This window comes from Mauremys mutica, chromosome 18 (genome assembly GCF_020497125.1).
Source record: "Mauremys mutica isolate MM-2020 ecotype Southern chromosome 18, ASM2049712v1, whole genome shotgun sequence".
In the NCBI taxonomy this organism is placed as follows: Eukaryota; Metazoa; Chordata; order Testudines; family Geoemydidae; genus Mauremys; species Mauremys mutica.
The window spans coordinates 8,924,122-8,937,351 of record NC_059089.1 but is presented as its reverse complement, the minus strand read 5'-3'; the positions used below and the strand labels follow the sequence as shown (position 1 = coordinate 8,937,351).

Sequence of the window (13,230 nt, the reverse complement as noted above, 5' to 3'; positions counted from 1 at the left end):
GTTAACAATGAAACAACATTAACTGGGACGACGTTAAGTGAGGAGTTACTGTATTCTATGATCTTTGGGGTAGAGCCCCCACTGACTGGTCCCACTCAGGTTAAAATAGTCACATCCCACTACTGGGTAGTTCCATTTACTATACCCAGGCTGGCCCTACCTGGAGCAGGCTACCGGATCTCCTAGCTCCTTTGCACTAGTACTTCCCATGGGCTGCAGGGCTCCCTGGACTCCTTGCAATTGCAATGCACCCTTTGAGTCTGGAAGCCTTGGGGCTTTCCCCTTTGTGAGCTTCCCTGGGCCTCTCAGTTTACCATACAGCTTGGGCCGTTCCTCTCCTTCGACCTCAAAGTGGGCCTCAGCTCACTCCATTGCTTCCCCCACTGAGGCTGGCTGTAAACTCCTTACCCAGCTGTGTCCCTTCTGGTAGGAACCATCACAAATTGCTCTAGGACCACCTGATCCGGGAGCTTCTCCACCGAGCTGGTCTCTGGACCAAGTCAGTGTATTGCCAGGTCTCGTAACTTCTGCACCAGAATCCGTGGCTGCTTCCCTTGCGGGAATGATGCTGTCCGGAACTTGTGCCTGTGTACGTCTCCGATGTCAGCCCCAGACAATCCAAAATGGCTGCCTTCACCACTGGGTAGGAACTTGCCTGCTCATTGCTTACCACCCAGTAAGCTGCCTGTGCCTCACCCATCAGGAACGGTGCTATGTGGGCTGCCCAAGTCAACTCTTTCCAGTCTGCTGCTTTGCCACGTGCTCAAAGGTCTGAAGGAAGGCCTAGGGGTCATTGTCTGATCCGAGTTTTGCCAGGCCTGGAGCCAACCAACCACCAGTTCCATCACCGACAGGGTTCTTGGGTGTGGCGTGACCCGACCGCCTCTGTATCCACTCCTGCTGGTTGGAGTGGATCTCCTGCCACCATTGTTGTGCTACAAACTGGACCTCCTGTTGCCATTGCAGGTTCTCCATTAATTCCATCAGTAGGGCTTGGGTCCCCTGCTGCTGCTGGCCTGCCACCAACAGGTGGATCCCCTCTTCCATGGCCGTGTGCCCCTTGTTGATCAGGGGTCAGTCCAAAGGATCCCACGTCTGGTACTAAATGTAACAGCATGGCACCCAGCTCTCACACGTGCCTGCGATATCAGACTGTATCGTCAGGGCTTCCTCCCTGGAGGCAATGGTTTCACCCTCTTGGTCTACTCTGGCCCCTGCTCGGCCACTAAATAGTTCACTTCCCCTTCTAGGGGTTTCTTGCTATCTGACTGTAGGCCAGTTCCCCACTGGGCTATGGAAGGGGGACGGGGACCCAGGTCCACCCACTACTCTGGGTCCCAGTGCAGGGATCCTAAGAATAGTAGTCACATGCCACCATATCCTACACTGCTTTCAGTTACCTGGGCCACTTCTCCATGGCCCTAGCCTTCACCAAAGCTTTGTCCTTACCCCGGGGCTCATTTAAGTTCAGACCCAGGTGCCAGCCAGGAGCTCTTCCTTACTGCCCCAATCCTTGCCAGCACTGAGCTGTCCATGGTGCTGCAGTTCCCTTTAGCCAGTCAGGAGCTCTATCTGTGCTCCTCCAGATCCAGCAAGGAATTGCCTCTAGCGCTCCAACTCCTTTTATATGGCCCTCCTGTGCCCTCATTGGCTGCTTCCCCTGCAGCCACTCTAGGCTGCTTGGAGGACTCCTCTACTGCTCCTAGCCTGGTACAGGTGTGGTAGGACACTGAGGCCTCCAGAAAGGGGTCTCTGGGCCTAGCCCACCCCGTCACAGACAGCCTGCATGGTTAGCCAAATCCTTGTCCCTGCACAGTGGAATCATACCAGTTCCACTTGAGTTAGGGCCATCTGGGCTGACAGGGCAAGGGAAGCATCTGACACAGGCTGTTTACATCTGTCTATGATTAAAAACTGAGAACTATTCTTGGTTGTAAAAGTATCTGTTGTGTTTCCTCAAACCTGAATGTTTTGAGCTAATATAATAAGGACAAAAATACTAACTGAAAGAAGTGAGACATTTAAGGGGAGGTCTCCCATGGCACCAGGAGAACCACTGCAGCGATGCTTCCATTTCTCCTTCAGCCTTTATCAATTCTGCATGGATGATGCAGGCCTTTCTTCTCAAATTATGCTTAGAAATTCCTTCCTGTGTCCATTTCATGAAATGACCAATGGATATTCATTCTAAGGTCACAAACTGCCATTTCTATAACAAGGCTACAGCATGTTGATCTAGACATATGTCCTCTGTGCAGACACTCAGATAATAAGGAGAAATTCACTTCTGTTGAGTTTACCATCAAGATTTATTGATATGAGAGACAAATGTTGTATAAATCAATATTTAAATTGAGGGAAACTAAATCCGGACATTAACAAACACAAGAAGTCAGTTTACGTATGTTTACATATTCCAAACGTTTTCAATCAGAAGTATCTGCAGCTCTCTCCTGTGGCTGCGAAGATGATGGCAGAGAGCCAGAATCAAACTATTATTTGCTTCTTATTAGCCAATCAGGAAGCATATAATTGCATAACTGAACTGATTGGCTGAAGCAAGAAAAACGGTTAGCTTCTGAAGAGCCAATCAGGATGCAGTCATTTGCATATGAGATCTAACTGGTTAACACTGTTAAAGACTTCAGTATAGTTGATCTCTGAGGAAGCAAACAGCAGAAATTTGCTGATGCATCACAGGACAGTTTTGAGCCAATTGTGCACCAGGATTTTCTTCTTGCACACACACATTCCTAATTATTCTCTTATTGTAGCTAAATGCACTTTCTTTCTCCCTAATGGTCTCCCCCTCAATACACACAGAGCTCTTCACATCAGCCCATGCTCTGGCAGTGGATTGAATATGCTTGTGACTCAGGAAAGGTTAAGACTAATTCCTGCTCTGAATTAGGTGTGTTACAAGAGTTAAAAAAGCCTGGAAAGGAAATGCTAACTTTTCACCTTCTCCATTTTAGGAGACTTTTCGTTTGGTCCTAAAGCACTTTGTTATGTGATTAATAAGGGTACTGTGGGACATCCACCCAGACACCTGATAAGTCAGCAATGGAAAAAGTAGGCTGCGGCATAGGCTCTGAATTCTCTGCCTCCTATAAAACCTTGGGAAAGAGCATTCCATGACATAATCAAAATAAGAAATTACTCGCAGTTCAATGACTAGATATTTTTTAAGTAGGAGGCATAGGGAGTGAAAAGCAAGCCCAGCACGATTCTCATCTGGTGTGTCAGCCCCTCCTTGCCAGAAGGAAACCTCCCAACAGGGCCAGGCAGGCAGCACGTTTGCCTGTATGGTAGAACTGGCCCTGCCACAGCAGGAATGTCCGACAAGTTGGCAAGAAGTCACCCAGATGGGCAGATGCTGGAGTGGTAGGTGCTCTCTCCCTTGTGCTCAGGCATGCACAGAGCTCTGACAAATGACGCAGCCATTCTACTTTCACCCATGCAGTCTCACCAAATGTGAGCTCCCTCCCACCACATAACAGCATTGACCTAGACAGCTCATATTAATGGGTATTTATACAGGATTCATTGCACATCAGTCCATTCTGGCTACAAGTTCATAAGGATAATAAATCTACATAGAGACAGTAGTACAGTATCAGCTATTTTCCAATACAAACCTCTACCCCAACCTTTATTTGTAGGTCAAAGAAAGATCCGCTACTACAGCAACCTTCCTATGACCTTTGACATTCATTTTTTAAGATAAAAATCCAGTGTGGGAAAAAGGCACATACATAACAAAAGCAGTGCTGAACAACCACAGGAATAAACGGACATGGACTTGGATTCCTCTATCCACATCATCTGCAGTCCCTGATCATATTACCTCCAAGGGGTTGCTAAATCTAACTCGGTCTGGTTCTCAAATCCCCTTAACCACTGCCTATTTCCATTCATTTATAGTTAGTTACATTATATATATTTCCTTTAGCAAGGACATACCGAATTGCTTGCTAACGTGCACAGAGCTTCTATATCTTTAGAAGACTGGAGCCTTTATTTCTCCACATCCTTTCTTCCAGTCCTAGCTCCTGAGCTGTTAGCCTTCTCTTCTTGTCTCTTCGGGGAGAGCTGGGAGTCCCTTGTAAAGTCTTCTCCAGTTTTTTTGTCCACAGGTGTCTGTAGCCGTGGGGTGCCAAAGAAACCCCCCTCACAGTATTCCCAGGAAATGATGCAGAACAGGAGATGATTCTTCTATCAATAAGATAGGTTTCCTCTGGTCATGTATGTCGGACCATGGCCAATAAAACGAGCAGCTGCCATGGACATCTCAATTTAAGAGATTACAGTCTAAGGGAGTGTAGTGAGGGCTGCCTGCCCATCTGTTTGAGAGAGACAGGCAAAAAGAGACACCACCAAAGTCATCCTGTTCCCAGCAATTTGTCTCTTTTCCGCTCAGGTCAAATGTTACAGTCCATTTGTTCTACCAGAAAGTGGTGAATCATATCAAAAGTGGGACGATCCTTTATATCTCGGCTCCAACACTTTAACATCAGGTCAAACACAGAGTTTGGACACAGCGGTGTTTGGGACAGATAGATCTGCAAGCAGGAAAAATACAACTCCTTCAGTGTTATTAATTACCCAATTAATAACAAGGGACGGCTGCCATTTCTCTAGGTTTTACAAGGCAGTGAATGGCCATGCATTATCTTAACACTTACTGGGGTGACTTCGTCTGGGTGGATAAAGTTTCACCGTCATTTTCTTTGTCAGCCTCTCAGGGAGGAAACTGATACATGCATAGACATTAGCTACGTGGGTGTTCTGTTAGCTCAGTTGATAACAGAGCTGTGATCAGAAAATGGGATCTTCATCCAGTGAGAAATTCCAACATTTCAAAATTTGTTCCAAATCGAAACAAAAAGTTAATATTTCCATATTTCCCATGAAATGAATATTCTGAAAAATGTCAATTCATTTGATAATGGAGAATTGTTTTGTTTTGCTAAGATAAAAACATTTCATTTTAGTAATAGAAAAGTTGCAATGATAAAATCAAAATGGATTGTTTTTACCTTACTGAAATAAAACATTTCAACCTATGAACAAAATGAGAAAGTCAAAACCATTTGTTTTGACACCTTTCTGTCTAAAATGTAGTTGAAACCCACAGGTTCCCACGAAATGTTTTGATTTCAACAAAGCTGCATTTTCCAAATGAAAACTCCGTCAAAAATTCTTCAACCAGCTATAGCTGAGAATCCATTTCCCAGTGTGATGAACTGGGGCTACGTCTGTACAGCTTACGATAGTATGAAAACCCGCGGTATCCTGATTGCCTCTATGACTCCAGATCCACCATTTCCGGGGGCCTCTGTAGCAGGTACACTCCGGACATAAGGTTAACAATAGTACCTACACTTCACAAAGGTTATTATAAAAAAGCAGCTGAATCCTTAGAAAAAAACAGTTTAGCTGATTACTCTGAAGGGAGAGGGGGAAGGTGGGAGCTGTCCAAGTTTGCCATGAGTAGAAGGAAAGAAAAACCCCTGGGGGGAGAGAGAGAGAGAAAGGAGGAGGAGGAGGACAGAGGCATGGTGCAGGAGAGAGGAAGATCAAGCTCGGTAAGGGATTCTTCCTTGACACAGATGGATCCCCAAGGACTCACCAGGGAAGGACGACCCAGTGAGGAGACTGTGGGTTCAGATGTTTATTGCTCTGTTTCGTATGTGCTCTCCTGTGCTTTACATGATTAAGTAAAGAGCATAAATGCGTTAGACCCTATGCAAAGTGTGGGACGTGTGCTCCCCACTTCACAACTGCTGTAGGCCCCTGAGAGAGAGAAACTGTAACTAGAAGCCTCACGCCATTTGGGTGGAGTTCAGGGAGCGGGTTAAGTGACTGGGGCAGCCGGAGGGGCAGCTTAGGGCAGGTGGGCTGAGCAGTTCCGTTGGAGAGTCAGTGCCCAGGAAATGTGCCAGACAGACCAAAGGAGGAAACAATGCTGCAGCCTGCTGAGGCTCAGGGAAGCTTGAACCCCACCCCCAGGCATTCAGAGCAATGGAGGCGTGGCTTCTCCTCACAGCAGTCCTAGTGGGTGGTAAGGAAGGGTGCTGGCTAGGATCTGTGGCACCTAGAATCACAGGAAGAATTTGTGCACCCTGCCAGCAGCTGGCCCTTTGCTGGCAGTCTCAGCAGAGAAGCCAAGGCCTGTGTGAGCCATGATAACACAACTCTGTGCCATCACTAGATATAACAATCTCCAGGTCAAGGCACGTTGGTACGGAGTGTGTGTGTGAGGGTTACCCTGCTGCTCCAACTGTTCTAGAAAGAAACAGGAGACTTCAAGCTTAAGGACTGTTGAACTGGTACCTTCCACCTTCCCTCTCACTGAGCCATTGTCAACCAATCAAACCAAGGATTAGATTTTACCCCTCGAAACCCAACTTGGAGCAAATATCTTGGTCTGAAAGCGTAACAGTGAGGGAATGCAGTTGCCCTTGGGGTTTTGTTCAAACGGCTTTACCCTGCACGGCAGCAGATTTTGAAGGTGCTTTTCACAGGAATCCATCCAACCAATGAGTAGCTCCACGGGGCACTGTTCAAAGGGCTTTTCCCCCTGACCAGTAGCTCAAAAGGTATTTTACACAGCTCCAAAAATGAGATCTGGGTCACATCTCTGACACTCCCCTGATGGGTGTGTAGTGAGATAGTTCCTGATACCCTTAGAGGTGGCAATGAGGTCAGTGCACATTCTGGGCCCCCTGAAAGCTAGGGGATGGGCCACAATGATTTTTCTTCCTCTTCTCTATCCTTTCTTCATGTTGAATTGTTCCTGAGTGTCTAATTGGCTCCAGTCCGGAAGCATTTTGTCCATTTGGAAGAAAGAAAAAAGCCGTGGGCGTTTCTGCTTGATTGGCACTCTAAGAGCTGCCAGTTACTAATCATGAATGAGCACGATTACAGCTCAGCAAACTATTCATAACAAATATTGTATGCAACAAATGTAGCCGCCCTTTCAGCTCCAGGCACATCTCTGGGCAGACAGGGATGTCCTGAGATGGATTTAATGTTCCAAATTATTCTACATCTTTATTGGCGAATTGTTTTAAGCTCTGTGAATTGATCCCAATTCATTCTCCAGGCATATTTTGATAGACTATTTGCTCATTGCAGTGATTAGTCACATAAGGCAGGTGATAGTTTAATGACTGGCTGAACAAGCCCTTTCAGGGATCATACTTTTTCAGATAGAAAATGGACAAAGCCCCCTTCTCCTTGAACACCTTCTTCCCCTTCTCCCCTGTTGTGGACCTTGAGGTGTTTCACCTCCTCCCTGCCTGTTGCCTACCTCCATTGCCCCCAGGCTCCTTCCAGTCTCCTTCTCAATCTGTCATGACCCCCCGGGCCTTTCCCCTCCTAATGTAAGCCAGTGTGGGTCCCCCCGACCCTCAGTAAACCGTCCCTCAACTCCTGCTGTCTCTCCCTTCATTTCAAAACTTGCGGAGCGTGCAGTCTGCAACCAACATGCACCAAACTCCTCTTCTCCAGCTCTGACCTGGATCCCTTCCAGCCTGGTTCCTGCCCTCTGGATTCCACTGACTCTGCTCTCAGGCTGGTCTCTAATGACCCCCTTGGGCAAACCGAAGGGCCTCTTCTCAGCCTCCTCCTCCTCCTCTCTGCAGCACTGGTTCACAGATTGGAGTCTAAGGCCAGGAGTGTGATGAGGAACAGCACTTTCCCACATGAGTCCCTCCTTTGGGGTGGACCATGCAGAGGCCTGGCACCTATGAATGACAAGACAGCAGTCACGTGGCTCCCAAGAGAAGGGACAGAGTTCCATGGAATAAAGGGCACAGTCAGAGAAGGATCCCAAAGGATTTTGCTTCAGCTGCCGTCTTGGGGGAACACAGGTGGCAGGAGAGGGCAGAGGAACAGCCTCCTGCAGGGTGAGCACAGGGAAGGCAAGAGGGGGCTGTGAGGGCCAGAGTCACAGACAAGGCCCGGCCAGAGGGGAGGAGCTGTTCCCACTGGAGAGATGTGGAGGAGACACCAAGAAAGTCAAGGCTGACAGTGAGCGAATGGCTGCATCAGAGACAGCAGGAGTGCGGAGCGTGGACTGGGCCAGGAGGAGGTGACGAAGGGACTCAGGGAGAGCAGCGCGTGGAGGCAGGACACAGGGGATCCAGTGGGGTGCAAGAGAAGGGGAAGAGGGTCTCTGAGGGGAAGGGGGAAGGGAGGCAGGGCAGCTGCTGGAGAGGTCAGGGATGGAAGGCAGAGGAGGCCAGGAAAAGGGAGCTGCTGAACAAGATTCGGGAGAGCGAAGGGGGAGGAGGGTGCCTGAGCTGCCTCACCTGCCTGCCCTGGCTCCGGAAGAACTCCCCCGTGTTCTCGATGACCTGCTCGTCCGAGAGGAGGCTGTAGGGCTGCTCCTTGCACAGTGTGAACATCTCCCAGAGCGTCACCCCAAAGGCCCAGACATCGCTGGCTGTGGTGAACTTGCCCTGTGGAGAGAAGAGCGGGTCGGCCGCTGCCACACGCACAGGGCTGCTTTGTGCCCAGCCTATTGATCTGGGACACAACAGGGGGGAAGAGTCGACCGTTTCAATCCACCATCTGCACCCGCGACAGGTAGGGAAGCAGAAACCCAGCGGGGGGGAACTGGAGACTCACCACTCCTCCTCTGAGCAGTGACACGTGGTACGGCACGCCCTCGCCATAACACCCTTTGCGATCACGAACCTTGGGCTACAGCGAACCCGGTCCCTGGATCCCGCCTCGAGCCATGGCAGGGCCGCCCAGAGTATTCAGGGGGCCTGGGGCAAAACGGGGGAGCTACGGCGCTTGCACTCACCCGGCGGCGGGTCCTTCACTCGCTCCGCGTCTTCGGCAGCACTGAAGGACCTGCCGCCGAAGTGCCACCGAAGACCCAGACAGCTGTCGGGTGAGTAAAAATTAAAAAGGCGCCTCTAGCCAGGGAAGGGATTCTCGGCCAGAGCTTGCGGGCCCCCTGCGGAGCCTAGGGCAAATTGCCCCACTTGTCCCCCTCCTCTGGGCGGCCCTGGCCCTGCCATTGGGGTAGGGGCTGAGAGCTCCTCCGGCCCTGGGGCTGTGGGGGGCTGAGCGCTCCTCCGGCCCCGGGGCTGTGGGGGGCTGAGAGCTCCTCCGGCCCTAGTGCGGTGGGGGGCTGACAGCTCCTCCGGCCCTAGTGCGGTGGGGGGCTGAGCGCTCCTCCGGCCCTGGGGCTGTGGGGGGCTGAGAGCTCCTCCGGCCCTAGTGCGGTGGGGGGCTGAGCGCTCCTCCGGCCCTGGGGCTGTGGGGGGCTGACAGCTCCTCCGGCCCTAGTGCGGTGGGGGGCTGACAGCTCCTCCGGCCCTAGTGCGGTGGGGGGCTGACAGCTCCTCCAGCCCGGGGCTATGGGAGGGTGAGAGCTCCTCTGGTCTCGGGGCTGTGGGGGGCTGAGAGCTTCTCCGGCCCTGGGGCTGTGGGGGGCTGAGAGCTCCTCCGGCCCTGGGGCTGTGGGGGGCTGAGAGCTCCTCTGGCCCTGGGGCTGTGGGGGGCTGAGAGCTTCTCCGGCCCCAGGGCTGTCGGGGGCTGAGAGCTCCTCTGGCCTTGGGGCTGTGGGGGGCTGAGAGCTCCTCCGGCCCTGGGGCTGAGAGCTCCTCTGGCCCTGGGGCTGTGCGGGGCTGAGAGCTCCTCTGGCCCTAGTGCGGTGGGGGGCTGAGAGCTCCCCTCGCCTTAGTGCGGTGCGGGGCTGAGAGCTCCTCTGGCCCCGGGTCTGTGGGGGCTGAGAGCTCCTCCGGCCCTGGGGCTGTGGGGGGCTGAGAGCTCCTCCGGCTCTGGGGCTGTGGGGGGCTGAGAGCTCCTCCAGCTCTGGGGCTGTGGGGGGCTGAGAGCTCCTCTGGCCCTAGTGCAGTGAGGGGCTGAGAGCTCCTCCGGCCCTGGGGCTATGGGGGGCTGACAGCTCCCTCGGCCCTGGGACTGTGGGGGGCTGACAGCTCCTCTGGCCCTAGTACAGTGAGGGGTTGAGAGCTCCTCCGGCCCTGGGGCTGTGGGGGGCTGACAGCTCCCCCGGCCCTGGGGCTGTGGGGGGCTGACAGCTCCCCTGGCCCTGGGGCTGTGAAGCGGCAGGGCGCTGAGTGCTCCTCCGGGGCAGAGAGCTGTCAGCCGTGGCCATGGGCTGGAGGAGCTCTCAGCTCCTGTTGTGGGGCTCAAGGTCCCAGCCACCCCCCTTCCCCCAAGCAGGGCTCTTTCGCTATAAGGAACCCCTGGCTATAACGAAGCAATGGCTCGGCTCCCCAGGGGCTCGTCACAGCAAGGGTGTGCCGTACTTTTAAACCCGGGGCGGTAGGTATCCTGGATATTGACTGCAAGGAGGCTAAGAGTGTTGTGGGGTAAGAAACACATGGTGCCTGCAACCTCGGCAGTAGGATTTTGAGGAAGCTGCTCTCTTTGCCAGGGAGTTGCGTTCCATGCAGACCTTCCGGAGAAAGAGTCTCATACACACTCGCGTCTTCCCCATGTGCAGGGGGCAGGGAGTGACCGTGCAATAGAGCCAGGCTGCAGGGAGGATGGGTCGCTTCGCTGGCAGACGCCAGACAACCCTAAGAGGTTGCAGCTTGGGGAAGGGTCCCTGGTTCATGAAGCAAGTTGGAGAGAAATAAAAGGTGTTTCTGCCTCTCTCTGAGAGATGGTGTTTGTGTCACCAGCGGCAGCAATCCCGGGGTGAGCTGCTGTGCTCTCCCCAACAGCACTGGAGCGTGACCCTTTGCGCTGAGCAGCACGCGCTCCTTTCTCGGTGGTTGGGTCTCGGCATTAACCAGCTAACAAAACGACTGCAAGGTGGTATGACACGAATACATTGCGGGGGCTTGGCAAGGACTCAGATTATCCTGGATGGAGATTAGGTGCCACAAAGAAAGAAAATGGGCCAGTTCCGTGTGACACCTCCAGTCATAATCTGCAAGAGGGGATTAAACGGCATGGTTCACAGACACTACATTTTTTTCAAGTTGGAAACACCACTGAGGACAGAAATAACACAAAGGAACCTAGGCATGAGAATGTTTACCTACAAAATGTGTGGGCCTGTATCTTGGGCTGATGATAACTGTATTGGGCACTAAGGGAAGTGCGGGGTAACTGCAGGATTGGACAGATTAGTTAGAAAATGAAAATCAGGCTGAATCTGAGGGGAATGTCCTGAGAGTGAAATGCCTCAGGCTGCAGAGCTGGCTCCTGAGGGAAGAGGTGGGAGCCATAAGGCCGTCCTGTGGGTACCAGTCTTACCAGGGTGGCTGGGTGCATGGCGCCCTGCAGTGCTTTTTGCCTCTAACTCCCATCCCTACGAGGCTTGCCTCCTTTTTGGTACCGTTACAATACTGCTGGCAGCTCTGCCTACCTAGCAAGTAACTCCAGGGCCAGATTTTCAAAGGTATTTGGGTGCCTAAAGAGGCAGGTCGGCACCTCCTGGGATTTTCAAAAGTGCCTCAGCAGGGTCCAGATCCGCAAAGGGCGTCCGGCGCTGTGACGCTGAGCAAATCACAATGGGAGCTGCCGAGGAGAGGGGTGTGTTTTAAGCCTCCCCCCCTCAGGGATCTAGGCACCTAACTCCAGGCCGCAGGGAAGTGCCTATCTCTGAGCTCTGAAACCCACCCCCCTGCCGGGTTTCTGAGCCCAGGCTCCAGCCCGGCTGGGAACGTCTACACTGTTATTCTTAGCTCCGCTGCCTGAGCCCCGTGAGCCCGCGTCAGCTGACTAAGGCGCTGAGACTCGCTGCTGCGGGGTTTTCTGCAGCACAGACATACCCACAGGCGCCTGCCTCACGCCACACACGGCGACTGGAGGAGGCAGTGCTGGTGGCACCCAGCTTCTAGCTTCTAGCCCAGCCATTGGCGCACTCCCTGGGATGTCGGAGACCCAGGTCCAGCTTCCCCCCCTCTGCCTGAAGGGGAGGAAAGACAGAACAGGAGCGTCCCGCCACTCAGCTCAGTGCTCTAACCACACAGCTATGGGATCGTCCGACATGGGGCGCCTGCAATCTCTCCCACTGAAGCTGTTGCTCTGTGGATTAAACAATGAAAGAGTCATTGGACCCGAGAGAGAGCATGTGAGAATGACTCTGTAGATTGGTGGTTCGGGCATTTACATGGGAGGTGGGAGACCCGGGTCCTGATTCAGTGACTCTTCAGTTATTTAGCCACAGTGGAACAGCTTCAGCAGGAGAGATGGAGGGCTCACTGCCCCAGAACATCCCCCAGCTCAGGAGCTAGAGGGGCGAGCGCCCTGTTCAAATCCTTTCTTCCACAGTCAGAGGAAGGTGGCAAAGGGCTGAAGAAAGGACTCCAGTTGGAACTTGGGTTTACTCTGGACTTTGGTTACTCCAGAATAGGTGGAGTGTTTGGTTTAGCAAAACAGACTTACCAGCCAGGGGAAACTGAGGCACCAGCCACTCTGGCACAGAGAAGGTAAGAAATTTGTCACAGTTTAAATACTTAAAATCCAGTTTAAGCTAGTGAGTTGAGGAAAAGATCTCTCTCCTTCCCTCCACATTTTGGCAATCGGTAAAAGGAGGCACAGAGAGGTGACTTGCTCAGATCCAAGCAGGGAATCTTAGCATTCAGGACTCAAAACCCAGCGTTCAGACATTCAGTCCTGTGCTGTAACCATGTGGTTGCCTTCCTTCTCTGGAGGAAGAGATGGAGTCAGCGCAGTTTGCTGGAACAGTGCCATTGCAGCCTGCATGGTGGAGAGTCAAAGGCTGCACACAGCATATGGGATGCGTGGCATATAGGGTGCATCCAGATACCAAAGGGGATACAAGATAAGTGGTGCAGCCAGCTACCAAGATCCTATTGATTAGTAAAGGAGACAGTAAGGATAGAAAAGGAGACTTGTGCTGTTACTCAGTGTCCTGTACGAAGTGTCCCCCCCACCCCGAGGGGCATCCACAAAAGAGAGCGCGAAGGAGCGCTGTGAGCAGCCCTTACCAGGAGGATACTTTCCCAGGCCATCCAGCGTATAGGCAGCACAGCTCTGCCCTGGATACGGTAATAATCCCCGCTGTACAGATTCCTGCTCATTCCAAAATCTGCAATCTTGATGGTGTAGCTGTTCCCAACCAGGCAGTTGCGGGTGGCCAGGTCTCTGTGCACGAAGTTCAGGGAGGCTAAATACTTCATCCCAGAGGCGATCTGGGTGGCCATGAACAGTAGGTTGGAATAGCTGCATTTAAAATAAACAACAGAAAATCAAAGGAGAATTTTC

General features: G+C 52.3%; 1 protein-coding gene across 5 annotated transcripts in view; it reads right to left on the bottom strand.

The window, feature by feature from the left end:
• Positions 1-2,298: 2,298 nt before the first annotated feature.
• LOC123352293 (discoidin domain-containing receptor 2-like) overlaps positions 2,299-13,230 on the bottom strand; it is a 174,289-nt gene continuing 163,357 nt past the window's right edge. For all 5 annotated transcript variants that reach the window (XM_044992152.1, XM_044992151.1, XM_044992153.1 and 2 more), the window contains 3 exons: positions 12,954-13,188; positions 8,319-8,468; positions 2,299-4,562 (listed from right to left, as the gene is read on the bottom strand). In XM_044992152.1, coding sequence (XP_044848087.1) covers positions 4,422-4,562; positions 8,319-8,468; positions 12,954-13,188 — 526 coding nt within the window. In that variant the 3' untranslated portion in view covers positions 2,299-4,421. The remainder of the gene's footprint in view (positions 4,563-8,318; positions 8,469-12,953; positions 13,189-13,230) is intronic.